The sequence below is a fragment of the Schistocerca serialis genome, chromosome 2 (assembly GCF_023864345.2).
Source record: "Schistocerca serialis cubense isolate TAMUIC-IGC-003099 chromosome 2, iqSchSeri2.2, whole genome shotgun sequence".
In the NCBI taxonomy this organism is placed as follows: domain Eukaryota; kingdom Metazoa; phylum Arthropoda; class Insecta; order Orthoptera; family Acrididae; genus Schistocerca; species Schistocerca serialis.
The window spans coordinates 495,995,791-496,014,737 of NC_064639.1; the positions used below are offsets into that span (position 1 = coordinate 495,995,791).

General features: G+C 43.4%; 1 protein-coding gene across 1 annotated transcript in view; it reads right to left on the reverse strand.

The window, feature by feature from the left end:
- Positions 1–295: 295 nt before the first annotated feature.
- LOC126456137 (glutamate receptor ionotropic, kainate 2-like) overlaps positions 296–18,947 on the reverse strand; it is a 219,972-nt gene continuing 201,320 nt past the window's right edge. Inside the window, exons 15-17 of the mRNA XM_050091891.1 lie at positions 17,070–17,301; positions 6,320–6,582; positions 296–451 (exon numbers count right to left, since the gene is read on the reverse strand). Of these exons, the coding sequence (XP_049947848.1) occupies positions 296–451; positions 6,320–6,582; positions 17,070–17,301 (651 nt within the window). The remainder of the gene's footprint in view (positions 452–6,319; positions 6,583–17,069; positions 17,302–18,947) is intronic.

Below are 18,947 nucleotides of genomic sequence, written 5' to 3' on the forward strand. Positions count from 1 at the left end.
AGAAAATTGAGTCATAGCGTGGAACGTGTGTTCAATACGGCTTTAAACAGTGTGCTACTTGGTCGGTAGCTTATAGTGCGGTTGGAATCAGAGCAGCACACAGACGTTAGACCACTGCTCGGGCATCTGACTGAGGTGACAAGGGGTCAGCATCGAAACACTGTCAGCAAAAATTCAGTCGTTAACGGGGCTAGAAACTCGAATACATTGACACAGTGAAGAGGAGCGAGCCGCAGGAACGCCGACAGTGGCACTGAGTGTATGTGTAGTCGAGCTGCCCGCAGGCCGCACGCTGCTACTTGCGGCCGCTGCTGCAGAGGCTGCCGTAGTGCAGCCGCGAGTCGCTGCAGTCGCTGGGCGCGGGCTCCCGCCGCCGGCGCACCGGCTTCGCGTCCAGACCGCACTGCACGATGAACCGCAGCTCCGACACCACCGCCTCCCACGGCGTCATCTGCGGCACACACGTCGCAAGTCACATCTCTTTACAAAATTCGCCATGTACACTACTGGCCATTAAAATTGCTGCACCAAGAAGAAATGCAGATGATAAACGGGTATTCATTGTACAAATATATTATACTACAACTGACATGTGATTACATTTTCACGCAATTTGGGTGCATAGATCCAGAGAAATCAGTACCCAGAACAACCACCTCTGGCCGTAATAAGGGCCTTGATAGGCCTGGGCATTGACTCAAACAGCGCTTGGATGGCGTGTAAAGGTACAGCTGCCCATGCAGCTTCAACACGATACCACAGTTCATCAAGACTAGTGACTGGCGTATTGTGACGAGCCAGTTGCTCGGCCACCATTGACCAGACGTTTTCAATTGGTGAGAGATCTGGAGAATGTGCTGGCCAGGGCAGCAGTCGAACATTTTCTGTATCCAGAAAGGCCCGTACAGGACCTGCAACATGCGGTCGTGCATTATCAAGCTGAAATGTAGGGTTTCGCAGGGATCGAATGAAGGGTAGAGCCACGGATCGTAACACATCTGAAATGTAACGTCCATTGCTCAAAGTGCCGTCAATGCCAGCAAGAGGTGACCGAGACGTGTGACCAATGGCACCCCATACCTTCGCGCCGGGTAATACGCCAGTATGGCGATGACGAATACGCGCTTCCAATGTGCGTTCACCGCTATGTCGCCAAACACAGATGCGACCATCATGATGCTGTAAACAGAACCTGGATTCATCCGAAAAAAATTAAGTTTTGCCATTCGTGCACCCAGGTCCGTCGTTGAGTACACCATCGCACGCGCTCCTGTCTGTGATGCAGTGTCAAGAGTAACCGCAGCAGTGGTCTCCGAGCTGATAGTCCACGCTGCAAACGTCGTCGAAGTGTTCGTGCAGATGGTTGTTGTCTTGCAAACGTCCCCATCTGTTGACTCAGGGATCGAGACGTGGCTGCAGGATCCGTTACAGTCATGCGGATAAGATGCCTGTCATCTCGACTGCTAGTGATACGAGGCCGTTGGGATCCAGCACGGCGTTCCGTATTACCCTCCTGAACCCACGGATTCCATATTCTGCTAACAGTCATTGGATCTCGACCAACGCGAGCAGCAATGTTGCGATACGATAAACCACAATCGCGATAGGCTACAATCCGACCTTTATCAAAGTCTGAAACGTGATGGTACGCATTTCTCCTCCTTACACGAGGCATCACAACAACGTTTCACCAGGCAACGGCGGTCCACTGCTGTTTACGAATGAGAAATCGTTTGGAAACTTTCCTCATGTCAGCACGTTGTAAGCGTCTCCACCGGCGCCATCCTTGTATGAATGCTCTGAAAAGCTAATCATTTGTATATCACAGCATCTTCTTCCTGTCGGTTAAATTTCGCTTCTGTAGCACGTCATCTTCGTGGTGTAGCAGTTTTAATGGCCAGTAGTATACCTTGACACAGACACAACCGTTAGAAAATCTCATCTAAATATATCAGCCATGGTAATTGTGACTCTCCTCTTTTGCACCTGGCACTTCGTAACAGTACTTACCAATTTCATTGTTTTTCTTTTGTTTTAATGTTAATCCTTTAAGTCATAGGCATATTTCTACCTTACTATGAAACATTACCTTGACTACATTAAATAGGTTAATTAATGTTAATAATTATAATGAAATTTATAATATAATTATAATCAATAATAGCTAATTACTTCCACAAACTGCTAAATGTCAAAGAAACCGCTCACTGGCCTGCTAGAACCATTGCCAAATTGCAATAAAAGACGCAAGACCCTTCGGACAATCCATTGCAGGATGCCATTCGGCACCATTATGATCGTTTGCTTGCGAGAATGCACGCCTGTGTTGCCGCCGGGATGGGTGGGGGTAGGAGATACACTGTGTAATGATGAGTTTAGCCACCCTTTACTGTGAAATTTGTTTTTCGTTTGGTTGGTTCAAATGGCTCTGAGCACTATGGGACTTAACTACTGAGGTCATCAGTCCCCTAGAACTTAGAACTGCTGAAACCTAACTAACCTAAGGACATCACACACATCCATGCCCGCGGCAGGATTCGAACCTGCGACCGTAGCGGTCTCGCGGTTCCGAACTGTAGCGCCTAGAACCGCTCGGCCACTCCGGCAACGTTTTTCGTTTGGTATGAAGTTATCATATACTCCTAAAACGCTGAACTACCTGTAACCTCACTTGTCAATAAAATGACTTTGTTCTTGAGGGTGATACATTTTTTTCCCGGCAGTGTGTGTGTGAAGGTGTATACGATACGTAGGATGGAAATTAAAAATATATATGATATGTCAATACACACATAAACCATAATTGACGAAATATCTGTTATCAACACAATAAAATAAATTGGGAACAACCAAAATTCTCAGCTCTTGCGGAGGCCTGTTGAAAATGTAGTATGTAGGGTGATGCACACTTTTCTGAAATATATGTAGTATAACGTCGCAGTCTGGCTAACCAGCGGTAGAGCTGTGTATATTATGTAAAAAATCCTTTTGGGCTACGCTGAAATCCCATCGACTGCGTATTATTTGTCTCGATCAGGTCAAGCAATTACGTGCTCCCCGGCGTATTTAAACACAGCTACACGTAGTGATATATCAGTTCCTATTCCGGTATTAATCATAGCTTCAGTAACACAATATCAATATCTCCTTCAAAGTTTTTCAGTTTACTAGAGCCTAATAGTTCGTAACAGAGCGATAATTTGTTAATGCGGCAAAGAGTACTTATACACGCCGCGTTCCTTGGGCAATCAATGTCGTCGCACAGATAATTCTTTACTGAGTACACAATAGTGAATGGATTGAAAGAAGTTATTAACGCAGTAATAACACTGAATGCTGGTTTATTGCACTATTTTCACATCCTAACTTTGCCATAAGGAAGTAGCTTTTACTATCTGGGTGTAATTAATGATGTGTACTTCAGCCCAAGATATTACGCAAGTTCCAGAGTCCATTAACTGATTTTACGAAAGTTAATTCTTTCTCAAAATTCGGTTTCAAAGTTTAGTCTCTACATTGGTCCATCATTAAAGTTTCTAACTTTGGGCAATATCCAGTCTTTTATTGAAAATATTCAATTTAAGACAATTTCGAATCTTTCACTATCTGGATTCTACGTGATATCCTATTTGAAATTACAGATTTACTTCTTACAAGGTCAGTGCGTCGTAGTAGATCGCAAATCTTCAGTGTTCAAAAAACAATCTCGTCGCGCCCACGTATACGAGCACACGCTGAGGTACGACTTGCCCCGGCAACACAGTAACAATGCACGGCTCTTTCTTAGGTATTACACACGATTCTCAAGGAGTACTCATAAGGAGTATTCATTGAGATCGCCGGCCGAAGTGGCCGTGCGGTTCTAGGCGCTGCAGTCTGGAACCGCGAGACTGCTACGGTCACAGGTTCGAATCCTGACTCGGACATGGATGTGTGCGATGTCCTTAGGTTAGTTAGGTTTAACTAGTTCTAAGTTCTAGGGGACTAATGACCTCAGCAGTTGAGTCCCATAGTGCTCCGAGACATTCACTGAGATCGCTCTTCCTACTCCGTAATTTCTAATTACGGACTTTGCGATCTACTATGATTTTATTTTGAAACTAATGGCATTCTATCTTTTTATTTATTTCTTTTTCAAAACACTAAGCTACTTGGTACTGAAACTTTTTCTATCTACCTGCTACTATTTAAGCAACATTATTCCAAAAGGGACTTTTTTTCTCTTTTTGATTTATGAAATTGGAACTTGATTTTTGGGACTTTTGGGCTTTGGGGTACTATTTTTATATTCTTCATTTTTCGTCCAAAGGAAGCGGCGTTACAGTAGGTACGTGTTCCTATGTGGAGATCAATTCTTCTCACACAGCATACTGAAATGCTGAATTACGCTTGTCTGCGTTCCTGATCAGTTAGTACCTGTGTTGTGTAGACTGTTGTGATGAGTGCTTCTGCAGCGCTGTGCATTTTGTTTTTCCTCGAATAACAACACAGGGTGGCCGAGGTTAACATCCCCATCCGAAGGTGAAGCCAACAGTAAAACGTATCTTAAATGCCCAACATATTGTTCAAAGCACTAAGATTTAGTTCACGAAATTAATATAATTTAAGATCACATGATGAAATATCGTTCATCAAAATTTTATTCCAGCTTCAACGTACAGGCGAATACTTCCGGTCTGAGCGCTACCGAAGCCGCTTGCAGTGTTCATATGAACCGGAAAAGATGGAGAATGTTTATTATTCAGTTTACCCCCTAGTCGTAAGGAACGGACCGCTAGCTCAGTTACACTAACCTGGTGAAAGTTAATGGCCTTGGCGTTGTGAGAGGCACCATTCTACCATTTGCAAGCCATATAAAATTTCAAATCTGGAAACCCAGACAAGAATTTGAACCCAGCTGTTTTACACTACGGATCTCGTGGTGGTAACGACATTCGAGGGTGAGTCTAGTGAAAACCTTAAATTTGTAATAACAAATCGAAATTTCGCCCCGTTATCCTGTAAGTGGCTAAGCGTGCTACAAACCGCGTGCAGAATGGCCTGTAGGTGGCAGCGTAGTGAAGATACACACATACCGTCGCAGTATCAGTATAAAGATGGCCGCCCCACTTGAGACTTGCACCAGGAATGAACAGCGTACTGTTATTCGGTTTCTGCTTAGTGAAGTTGTGAAACCTATTGAAATTCATCAACGAATGAAGGTTCAGTACGGTGATGCATGTTTGTCACAGCAGAACGTCTACCAATGGAGTAGGGAGTTCGCAAATGGTGTGACTTCAGTGGAAGATGCTCCTCCTCCAGGTCAGGCACGAGTTGTGACTCCACAGAACATTGCAGCAGTTGAAGCCATAGTGAAGGAAAACCGCCGAGTGACACTCATTGACATTGCAGCAAGTTTACAGATTAGTCATGGGTCAGCACACCACATTTTGTATGATGTGCTCCTGTTTCACAAAGTGTCTGCAAGATGGTTGCCACGCCAGCTGACTCCTGAAATGAGAGAACGACGTGTTGATGCTTGTGAAGAACTTCTTCGGCGCTTTGAACGAGAAGGTGATGGCTTCCTTAAAAGAATCGTTACTGGGGACGAAACCTGGGTTCACTTCCACCAACCGGAAACGAAGAGAGCGAGCAAGGAACGGCGCCATTCCTCATCACCAAAACCACAGAAGTTTCCAACAGAACCATCAGCAGGGAAGGTTATGCTGACTCTGTTTTGGGACGAAAAAGGCGTCACTTTGGAGCATTAAATGCCTAGAGGGACCACTGTCACCAATGCATCATACACAGATCTCTTAAAAAATCATCTGCGGTCTGCAATCAAATCAAAGCGACGTGGATTGCTGTCAGCAGGTGTCCTTTTGCAACATGACAATGCAAGGCCCCACACTTCCCGTACAACAGTTGCAACAATCACAGACCTGTATTTGAGTGTCTTCCTCATCCACCATACTCGCCAGACCTTGCCCCAAGTGATTTCCATATGTTTGGACCACTCAAAGACGCAATGGGAGGAAATAAGTTAACGTTCTGATGAAGAGGTACGCCACTCGTTGCATGATTGGTTGCGCGGACTACCAAAAGAATTTTTTTCTGAAGGAATTTATGTACTATGTAGGCGCTGGAGGACTTGCATTGAGCGTGGGGGAGATTATGTTGAAAAGTGATACAGCTTTGTTCCACTTCTGCACAATAAATAATATTTGAAAAAATATTTAGGGTTTTCATTTGACTCACCGTCCTAGTTACTGGGCATAAAACGTTGGAGCGTTCAGTAGTGTATAACACGAGAATTCGCCAATACTTGAGCGGCACTGACCATTTCCTCTACAGCGATCTTGCGGCAATTCCAGAGGAACTCCAACACGGAGACGGCGAAAGCGATGAGCGTGCCGAAGAAGAGCACGAGGAAGACGCCGCCCACGTTGAGGATGCCCAGCTCGGTGCTGTTCTTGTCCGGGTCGTCCTCGTCGCACTCCTTGCCCTCGGGCGCTTTCCACCAGCGGTTCTTGAGCGCGCTCAGGTTGCCGCGCTCCTGCAGCTGCAGCACCGCACCGCTCACCGCCGTCCGGTACGGTGAGTCTGCATCGGGAGGAGAACAGTGTGTGACAGATAAGCAGTTCTGGGCAAAGCCCTTCGGTAACTACATTTCTAGAAACTGCACTCTGCAGCGAAGTGAACGCCGATTTTGAAACTTTCTGACAGATTTAAACTTGTAGGGGAAGAGGAAGCGTCGGAAGTGCATCTGTGAGAGCGTGTCGTGAATCGTGCTTCGATAGCTCAGGTGATAAAGCACTTGCCCGCGAAACACAAAGGTCCCAGTTTCGAGTCCCTATCGGGCACACAGGGTTAATCTGCCACGAAGTTTCAACTAGGTTTCTAATGGAAATACACTTACGGTGTAACTATCAGTATATGGAATCCATGTTACCAAGGAATAGAAAACACGATGGGAAAACGAAGTCGGAAAGTCCATATCACGATGACAGGATCATGGAATGATACGGATCGGCGTTACATAAACGTAAACCTGAATTTTCATTCATTTTAATAACGATCGCTGTTAAAAGGACCTTAGATATTGAGAGGTTCCATGCCCTCTTTTGCATGTCTCCTCTCATTTTCATCAATTTTATTAATGTTCTATGTCATTGCACGGTAGTAACAGATCGAATAAGGTTATTGTAATGAAAGTATTTGTACTGAGAGCTCAAAAATACTTTTCACTTGATTCCTAAACATGTTCTGTTACTTCCCTGGGTGGACGGCATTTCCGGTTGAGGGCTGCACTTCCCTGAATTCTGACGGGTTCGTACAATAGGCTTAAGCCCTTGGCGGAACGACTGACGTCGGTCGAGTTTCGCCTATTGTATGCAGGGTGAAACGACCTGTGAGACGTCTGAGTGTCGCCGCAGTTTATGTGTTTACCATTCCGGCGCGTCCGGAACGAAGATTCCTGGCACCGACTGACTTCATTTTCCTCTTGATTCTGAGAATACTTGTGGACTGTGCCCTGCTGGGTGCGACTGTCTGGCGCTGGATGGCCGGTGGTCTAGGCAGGTTGTTTTCGTAGCCGGTCAAACGGCACCTCAGCTGAATAGCAGAGGCATGATTGTACAACTTAAACTGAGGCTAGTTGACATGATAAAGCCGTGCTCGAAATTGGAGTGAACGGTCGCTATTGGCGCAAATGATGTGTGGGGGAATCAGAACTGAATGCTGATTCGCGGTTTTCGAGGAGAGTAGGGAGTAGAGCAATGTTGGCTTCGCTCTTGCGTTGTACGGGCAGGGAATTCGGCATCTGATCTTCCTTTGAGTCGGACGGTCTTGCGACTTGGTCGCTCGTTTTCGGAAGAACTTAGAATCCTTGGACAGCCTTCGCAGCCAGGGGTCGACACAGAGTTTCTGCACGGCAGAAGTCGGCGCCTACATCATCAGGACGCTGCCTACCGACGACGTGCTGCAGATTTCAGTACTGGTACAGTATTTTGCGGCTCCGGTATTGTAGGACCTTATAATTTTATACTGAATCCCTCAGCAGCACACGCGCTCGCTTTGCTACAAGTCCACCTTGCTTGTTTCTCCATTTGATCCCATTTGATCTCTCAGTATTAATTGCGATACTGTTATATAGTCGGGAGATTAATATTTGATTCATTAGGACCTCCAGTCATTATCGTCAATCTATTGCATCAAAAAGAGTAGGAGCCCCTTGTTCTTGAGCCAACTCTTATTCTCATAATATTTCAGTATACCCTATCATTTAACCTACTGTTTGTGTCGATAATCATGTGCATTTATGTTCTGATGTATAATAAACCTGATTGTGATATTTAATCCTTACATCATTTCGTAGATATGTGCGGAATCCCATTTCCTGTAGTTTATTATGACAAAGTTCTCTTTTTTCTGAGGAGATTACGATTTTTATTAAATTATTGTGAGTTTGCACTCCTTATTTTACCAACTAGCAGGGGCCACCATCATTTTCTCCCGAGAGCGTAGTGCACATAATTAATTAGCTGGTAGATAAGAAGGGGGTCGAGTGCATGTGTCTTTCTCATGCAAAATGCATCTGAATTAAAGAGGTACAAAGTCTTCTCCACCCCGGCACCTCGCAATATTCCTGCAGAAAATTCAAGTGGTTTACCAGAACCAAAATCTTCAAATTGCACCTCAGGCTCTAAATATCAAAAAACAATAAAGAAAATGGTGTCTCACATTTAACTAGCTTGAAATATCTACATGACTGTCCATTCGATTATTTTCCTAATTTATATTCTAAGAAGATGACTCAAAATGTAAGGTAACGAGAGATCTACATGTGCTGTCAGTCGAGAGTAAGGGGTAAGGAGGAACAGTATGCACTGACGGAGAAACATGACCAGCTATAGGTTGGCTAAAGCCGCAGGCGTTTAGCGGACAGAGAAAAATGCCAACCGAGTAAACACATAGTGTGAAGGACCTGCCTTTACTTCGCAAGCTGACTAGATCTTCATATCTCGTACATTTTGCCATTCCCTGCGCTATGCTCTCTGCCTCACATCCTTCTCACCTACATAACCTATCAGTTATTCATATTTCCTCCTGTTCTCATGTTCTCCGAACATCACATTCCTCCATTAATCTTCAAGATAAAACCTTTATCCCAGTACTTTTGAAGCCTGATGCGGTGTTGAACGTATACCAGAACATCTTCCGACCTTAGATCTCAATGCCCTCCTTACAGAATCCTCAGGCAGCTTTCAAAAGTTCCGTTTTACTGACCTGGGTATACATTCTAGTGATATCTACTAATCCTAACATAGTTTTAGCTCACAAACTCCTGCTGCTGTTTCCACAGCCCAGTCGTCAAACCTGGCACTCAAAACGTCTCATTGCACGGTAGATCTGCAAGACTTTTTCCACTCACCGTCGAATGAAAACATTTCCGGAGTGAAGGAGAAAATTTTTGTGTTATAATAGCATTTTATAACTTCCACTACAGTTCGGCACACAGACACGTTATTGTGCATTTGACGCGCCTCATATTCAAGCACAAAGCTTAGTACTTTTATAAACAGGAGTAAGGAAAGAATAAATGTCTAGTGGGGCTTCTAATATCAGATTAGTCTGTCCGATATATGAAGTTTTGATGATAATTATCATTCTTTTCTATTCTCAAAACCTACCTCCACTGTGGACGATGGTAACCGGCACCGTGAAACTAGAGTTGCACATTTCCGCTTTGAATCCGCTATTATTTGGCCCATTCCCTTATTTACAGCACACGTGAGTCACATACACAACATTTGTGTCGAACTTATCTTGAAACATTCAAAACCGCTTTTTAATATGTACTAGATTCTTACCTATGGCTTCACCCACGTATGCATATACTGCATGCGTTGCACTCATATGTGTCCGAATATCTGCTATTTTACATTATACGACTCCAGAGATGACGACTAATTTATCTGTGATATTCAGTCCTGTCGTATGATCTTTGATTCCGAAAACCGTTGGCAAAAATATTGGGTCGCTATAGTGCTTACTCTCGCGGCCTTGCTGAAGTGCTGAACATCACGAATAGGAGAAATTAGACTTTATAATTTTAAAGTATTACCAGTCAGCTAAATACGGGAAAGAACTACCAATAAAGAGTCAGCTGGATATCAAATTTTGTTGAAATAGTTTCATCAAACTTATCAGGAACAATTTAAATCGCTTCCTTAATCTTACCCCTTCTGCTTCACTCATCCCTCTTCCACCTGCTTCATCACACCTGTGTCCTCATACATTATTCCTCATACATTATTTCTTTACAATGAGCGATATATGTGGCAAGTTTAGTTGAATCTGATCCAGTTGTTTGGGAAAAGATGTGGAATATATACACATTCATGAGCACATATATATCTCCGTTTTTATAACATACTAGATGAGTACCCAGCGTTGTCAGGGTATTTACTTATTACAGTCGTATATTAGAAGACTCTGTCCTCTGCCCAGCTTCCCCTCCCCTTCTCTCTGCCCACCCCGCCTTCAACTTAACTCTAGCCATCTCTTCCTGTGCCCCTCTCTGTATAATTAGTCCTCCCCCTCTCTTAGTCTTGCCCCCCTTAATCCTCTCTTTGACCATCTTCTCCCCCCCCCCCTCTCTCTGTACACCTACTCCTCCCTCTCGGTCCATCCCCTCTTCCTCCTCGCTCTGTCCATATCTCTGTCCATCTACTTCTGCCTCCTCTTTCTATCCATCTCATCCTACCTACCACCAAATGCCTCATCACACATTCACTCTCTTCCATCTCACACAATCCCCCTCTTCCACATGTCTCTTTGCACCCTCTTCCCTTGCCACCAGCCCACCACATCATTTTATCTCCAACATGCTTCATGTACCTCCCCCTACTCCCCCTTCTATCTATTGATCTACTTCTCCCCCTTTTCCTGTCTATCTCCTGTGCCATGACTCTCCCTTCCATCTTCTTCTCTCATCTCTGTTCATATTCTCCTCCTTCTATGTCCATCTCATTTGCCCTCTTTTTCTGTTGATAGCCCCCTCATCCTTTCTTTGTCCATCTCATCCTTGCCCTTTCTTTGTCTATCCATCTGCTACCATCACTCTCTGTCCATTTGCTCCTCACCTCTCACACTGTCCACCTTTTCCTCAACCCACTCTGTCCAACTCCTCCTCCTCCCTCTCTCTGCGCATCTCATACTCCCTCAATTTGTGTCTATCTCCTCCTTCCAATTTCTTTGTCCATCTCATCCTCCACTTTCTCTGTCTCCATATGTTCGCACCTCTTTTTTTTTCATCCATGCCTATCCACAGATATAGCCAGTGGAATACGTTGTGATACTACCTGCATGATATGCTAATCGTGCAGGCCACTCCAGGTGTCAGCTATTACCAACCCTCTTCAAAAAAAAAAATGGTTCAAATGGCTCTGAGCACTATGGGACTCAACTGCTGTGGTTATCAGTCCCCTAGAACTTAGAACTACTTAAACCTAACTAACCTAAGGACATCACACACATCCATGCCCGAGGCAGGATTCGAACCTGCGACCGTAGCAGTCGCACGGTTCCGGACTGCGCGCCTAGAACCGCGAGACCACCGCGGCCGGCCAACCCTCTTCACCACCACCCATAACTCTATGTGAGTTGGTTGGTTCTTACGCAGACAGTATTTCTTTTCGGACGTTAAGTAGTTGTATATCAACTTTGCTTAGAAATCGATCGATTGGTTTAGTGGATGTGTAACATACACACATACATACATTTTTACGTTTAGAGGGTGGTCAGAAAAGATCTGAAAAGCTTGTAAGGGTGTTAGAGGGTAAGTTGTGCTGAGAAATAACTGTTAAGAAAAAATTTCGACCACTCCACTATTCCCGATACATTGCGCCATTTCTGAATTAATTAACATTGAAGCTAGCCACTCAAGCCATTGCACAAGCAGCTTCAAGTGGTCCACCAGATATAATTAATGTCCGTTATTCTCATAGTGTAGATGAGAGGGCACGAGACTGCTCAGCCTTTGGCTTGGATTCGATCCTTGCTACTGCCCCATGTTCAATTTTGTATCCCTCTCTTATTCAGTCTTATGACATCAAACGATGGACACATTGGCAACACCATCTTCGCAGACCACTTGGATTTGCATACGAAACAGCCTGATTGCCTAATTTCAATGCTAATTAACTCAGAAATGGCACAGCATATCGATTTTTCTCCTTAAAAATATTTCTCAGTACAACATACCCTCCAGCAACCTTAAAAGCTTTTCAGGCTATTTCTAATCACCCTGTACATACTACAGACATAGGCTTTTGGTGACCAGTTTCGCCTAAACTATATTTGGGCTAAGTGAATATCATAGTGAGATGGCAACACTGATGCAGTAGTCCCTTACGCAAGGCCCTAGATCGCTGTATAAAATAAACAGTGTGTCTCTAACCTATAAATTTAGAAAAGTATGTCTTCAGAAAACTCCATATGGTTTTAACTTAACAGTCAGGAGCACCCTTTCATAATGACAGACTAATTCTCAGGATGGTAGAGGAATCACACGGCAGTATTTCAGGAAGATCACAAAGACCAGTGAAAATGAATGGAACAAATATGAAGAAATATTTCCGAAAAATGGGAACCACAGATTTGTACGCCAAATGATGACATCTTTTGAACATGAGGAGGGCTATGCGAGAGGCGTTCAATGAATTCGAAAGTAAAGTTCTATGTACTGACTTGGCAGAAAATCCTAAGAAATTTTGGTCTTATGTCAAAGCGGTAGGTGGATCAAATCACAATGTCCAGACACTCTGTGACCAAAATGGTACTGAAACAGAGGATGACAGACCAAAGGCCGAAATACTAAATGTCTTTTTCCAAAGCTGTTTCACAGAGGAAGACTGCGCTGTAGTTCCTTCTCTAGATTGTCGCACAGATGACAAAATGGTAGATATAGAAATAGACGACAGAGGGATAGAGAAACAATTAAAATCGCTCAAAAGAGGAAAGGCCGCTGGACCTGATGGGATACCAGTTCGATTTTACACAGAGTACGCGAAGGAACTTGCCCCCTTCTTGCAGCGGTGTACCGTAGGTCTCTAGAAGAGCGTAGCGTTCCAAAGGATTGGAAAAGGGCACGGGTCATCCCCGTTTTCAAGAAGGGACGTCGAACAGATGTGCAGAACTATAGACCTATATCTCTAACGTCTGTCAGTTGTAGAATTTTGTAACACGTACTATGTTCGAGTATAATGACTTTTCTGGAGACTAGAAATCTACTCTGTAGGAATCCGCATGGGTTTCGAAAGAGACGATCGTGTGAAACCCAGCTCGCGCTATTCGTCCACGAGACTCAGAGGGCCATAGACACGGGTTCCCAGGTAGATGCCGTGTTTCTTGACTTCCGCAAGGCGTTCGATACAGTTCCCCACAGTCGTTTAATGAACAAAGTAAGAGCATATGGACTATCAGACCAATTGTGTGATTGGATTGAAGAGTTCCTAGATAACAGAACGAAGCATGTCATTCTCAATGGAGAGAAGTCTTCCGAAGTAAGATTGATTTCAGGTGTGCCGCAGGGGAGTGTCGTAGGACCGATGCTATTCACAATATACATAAATGACTTTGTGGATGCCATCGGAAGTTCACTGAGGCTTTTTGCGGATGATGCTGTAGTATATCGAGAGGTTGTAACAATGGAAAATTGTACTGAAATGCAGGAGGATCTGCAGCGAATTGACGCATGGTGCAGGGAATGGCAATTGAATCTCAATGTAGACAAGTGTAATGTGCTGCGAATACATAGAAAGAAAGATCCCTTATCATTTAGCTACAATATAGCAGGTCAGCAACTGGAAGCAGTTAATTCCATAAATTATCTGGGAGTACGCATTAGGAGTGATTTAAAATGGAATGATCATGTAAAGTTGATCGTCGGTAAAGCAGATGCCAGACTGAGATTCATTGGAAGAATCCTAAGGTAATGCAATCCGAAAACAAAGGAAGTAGGTTACAGTACACTTGTTCGCCCACTGCTTGAATACTGCTCAGCAGTGTGGGATCCGTACCAGATAGGGTTCATAGAAGAGATAGAGAAGATCCAACGGAGAGCAGCGCGCTTCGTTACAGGATCATTTAGTAATCGCGAAAGCGTTACGGAGATGATAGATAAACTCCAGTGGAAGACTCTGCAGGAGAGACGCTCAGTAGCTCGGTACGGGCTTTTGTTGAAGTTTCGAGAACATACCTCCACCGAGCAGTCAAGCAGTATATAGCTCCCTCCTACGGTTATCTCGCGAAAAGACCACGAGGATAAAATCAGAGAGATTAGAGCCCACACAGAGGCATACGGACAATCCTTCTTTCCATGAACAATACAAGACTGGAATAGAAGGGAGAACCGATAAGGTACTCAAGGTACCCTCCGCCACAAACCGTCAGGTGTCTTGCGGAGTATGGATGTAGATGTAGATGTAGATAACAGAGATTTTGTTACCTGTGGCTCAGGCTGTGCCCGTGCTATTGGTCTGACGACAGGCAGAGTGCAGCCTTTCTTCGCCGCGGCACTAGGAGGGGGAGGTTGGTGTGCCCATCGGCCAGACAGATCATTTTCCCCCAGGAAAGAACCCCGGTGCTCATTGACATCGGGCTAAGTGGATCTGGGGCCGTCCTGGAAGGACTGGAAAGAGGAAAAATCCCTACCCCTATCCGGCATTTAGCTCAAGACCTCGAGAGCTGAAGTCTTGTGCTCAAGCCGCTAGACCGCCACGGTCACCCTAGAAATGTTAAAACCACAAAATATGCTTGTGTGGGAAATGTTTAACTGAATATCGATTTGTTACTATTGCCATTCAAATTTCTTTTCTCTTTTGCACATATACCTTTACTGGACGTCCAATGACATATCAATGTAGGAGAAAGAAAGGAGAGACATTTACATGAAAATCTGGAATATATATACGAAAATTATTTGCAAAGCGGGCATGCTATCATCGTAAAAGCATAGCATCCCGGTAGAGCAGCAACCTTAATGACTGTAAGCATCTTGGCTACTCTGAAAATAAAACGGAAAATATTGGCTTTATTTTTGATCATATGTTATGTATTCCACAGCTTTTCTGGATAGATCGTGCGTGGATTATACACCCGAAATGACCACTTAGGTATCAGAGTATTTTATTTTACATCATCGTAAAATTAGGCTTATCTCGAAAGTCCTCAGATAGAAACCAGATATCCAGTAACCACTTCTTAAAGCCACAGGGCAGGAAATATGAAGAGTGGCAAAATTGAAACACTATTTGTCAACTGTCGAAGCGTTCGCCAAGAAGTCCTAGAACTCACATCTCTCGAACAAAGCAATGGGCTTAATGTAATACTAAAAACTGAGAATTAGTTTAAATTAGAAGTAAATTGTTATGAAAATTTCAGTATCCCTACCGTAAGATGGATTAGACTTCCACATGGTGGAGTTGTGATAGCAACAAGCTGAAACATTAGGACTGTGAGCAGCAAAATGCATCTGACTGTGAACTTATATCCACAAGTGTAGCCCATGGTTGCCTCTCACTCACATGTCCCATTTTTCCTTCATTTCAGTTATTATAATTTCTCTTCTAGTGTTAAAAATTTTGACTTTGTATAATTACAGCTGTTTCACTTACATGCTTAATCACACTAGTATGTCTTATTTGCTTGTAATTTAAGACCTATCAAAGAAAACATTATTTTGTTCAGCCACATACTTGAAGCATGGCGCCAAATTTTGTCTTTAAATTTATTTTCTTCTATGAAAGATCGTTCTGATTTGTATATAATTCATTAGTTAATGTGTCACATACCTTATTAAATAATCTTATGTTTTATTTACTCTGAAATAATTCCTCCCATTTTATCGTAATACAGCACTAACATTTTCATCTCTGGATATGGAGATAATCTGTAGATTCACTAGTTTAAAATCTTTGATCCAACAAAATTTCACTTCGTCAGACATTTATCTTCATACCTGATGATGGCGTAACAATCGAAATCCGGTTTGTGAAATAAATAACAAATATTGTAGAATATTACATCAGTGTTTTGTGGGTTTAATAAAAGGTAACCGAAGAACTATGCAACCATTCTGCTGCCTTCATCGTTTACGTTGCGTAGCGATCACGAAAATAAGAGAGATAATGTAGAAGGGAGTACAGAAATTCACTTATCCCTCTGTCTATAAGCAAATCAACTGAGATGCAAAGACGTTAAAGATACTACGAAGTACCCCCTGCCGTGCAGTGTACAGTAACTTGCCAAGAAGCTGCGTATGTAGATATAACGCATTAGAAATATATCGGCTGTCATGAAGTAATATACCAATTTTAATGAAACAATGTGGAATGTAGCAAATGGTATAAACGGAAATCCGTGCAACCCGATGCTCAGTCCAAAAATGGACAATTAGGGAATCGGACAGAGAAAAGTAAAATTTTACTTCACTGTACGTCATACACAGGAGTATGTATTGGACAAAATATGCATTGTTGATATAAGAAAGAAACGAAATATTTATGAGACAGAAAAATGGAAGTAGACGCTGATGGATAGAGAACGATGGGCGACTTGGAGACTCGTTTTGTGACGTTATGGAAGGTAGGTTGAGGAAGAAAAGCTCTGAAGGTGATCACGACACATATTTATTGAGAATGTGAAAGACATGTAGATAGGGACTTACTTGTTCGTGCAACTGAAACTGATTGCTCATTGCTATGAACATTTTGAGGGGCGTTGTAAGACTAGCAGATGACCTAGGTGATCGAACAAAATGGTTCAAATGGCTCTGAGCACTATGGGACTCTCAACATCTTAGGTCATAAGTCCCCTAGAACTTCGAACTACTTAAACCTAACTGACCTAATGACAGCACACACATCCATGCCCGAGGCAGGATTCGAACCTGCGACCGTAGCAGCCTCGCGGTTCCGGACTGCAGCGCCAGAACCGCACGGCCACCGCGGCCGGCGGTGATCGAACACCTTAGTAATGTTGATGATGAAAAGTTGAAGAAAATGTGAGGCCTTATGATTTCTCACCTCGGGGCAGCGCTATGCCGTAGCCTTTGGAGTCGAGCTGCCCGCCGACTTTGCGCAGGTCGCAGTTGAGCGCCGTCTGGTACTCGATGCTGGTGGACTCCATGAAGAAGGCGTAGTTGCCCTTCCCCTTCTTCACTCGCTCCACGCCCTCGTGGTTATCGTCAGTAAACACATCTGGCCGTGCCTGCTTCATCACTATCCACATCCGCTGGTACAACGAGTCGTTAGAATTCTGAAAAAATCGAGAAATGTCTGTATCCATTGATATATCCTGGTGTCATTGAGACTGTTTTTGTATGCAGAATACAAGCAGACACAACCGAAAAAATTTCCAAACAATCTGATAATGTTGTGTTTCAATTACTTTGCACAAAATTTCTTGGATATATGCGTTTATTAATTAGTCTGTTTGAGTCTCTCAACAGTAGAAGGCGCTGCCGTGCTTTCTATGTGAAACGAGGGACAATTTGTACTCATGCTGAGCTCTAAAACCAGATTGTTGTGGCGGTTCAGATTCATTGTTATCTGACGCACCAAATATCATGGCAGGGTTTGAATCAAAAGTTTACAGTAGCCACTATACACCTACATACAATGAATGTTTCTTAATATTGAAGATTGTATGCAAGTTGCTACTTACTATGTCTGAATACTGCAGAGTTGTTAACCAAATAGTCATGAAACACCACACAGTAAACCTATAGTATAATCCTTAGGGAAATCGACACAGCTTTCTCTAGTCAACAGATTTATAATCAAGCAAGATGAACGAGTGCATGCTCGTTGCCTTCACTGAACAGTGAGATATCGATCGTTGAGTTTCGTCCCTGTACACAACAATAACACTGTCACGGTGACAACAACAAGCCTAGGTGTGCACCAGCTTATACTTATTATAAGTGGGTCACATAACCGTGGAAAAGATGTTGAATAATTTAAAAAATCGAGACTGATATTAATAGACACTTATTTTCTCTAATTATTGACATACATCACAAAAAAATTACGAGACAACGAAGTCTTATAGAACTCAAACCAACGAACTGTTCAGAATGTGCATTGACCTGCAATACATTCAAACCTCCAGCTGTCAGACACTCAGAGCGGACCAAATGTTGTATGTCGATAGAGTCTCTACCAAAACCCCGATTTAGTTCGTGCTGTGTGCTGTCATCCAGTAGAACGGGCGTAAATGGTAGTTAAAATTAACACCAGAATTACGGAGCATAGGAAAAGGGTATCTATGAGGGATAGTTTTGTAGATCTTGCGTGGATGAGTTGATAGAGTGCGAAGTCGACGTACCAAAAGTACGGCTGTTGTTTACGCATGAAACTGTTGCATGGAAGAAGTTTTCCTGACATGTAAAAGGACTTTTCGGAGTTCGTAACAATGTTTTTTTGACAGTGTGCTTTCTCTTCGTTAGTTGAAAGTAGCAAGCCAGAGTACATTTGTACAGACAGGTGTGGTGTTCCGTCGACATGTGAGACAAATGGTTCAAATGGCTCTGAGCACTATGGGACTTAACATCTGTGGTCATCAGTCCCCTAGAACTTAGAACTACTTAAACCTAACTAACCTAAGGACATCACACACATCCATGTCCGAGGCAGGATTCGAACCTGCGACCGTAGCGGTCACGCAGTTCCAGACTGAAGCGCCTAGAACCGCATGGCCACACCGGTCGGCCATGTGAGACAGAACGGTCACGACTCGTGATGAAGCAGCTAGTGTATTTGTAGTTTCACAGAATAAACATATAAAATCGGAGCAGTAGAATAAAGAAACAACTTCATCACACTTGCGGAAGCATTAATAGTCCCATAGAAAACTTTCACGCATAAATCAGCTAAAAAATTGTCATCATTGGGGCTTGAATC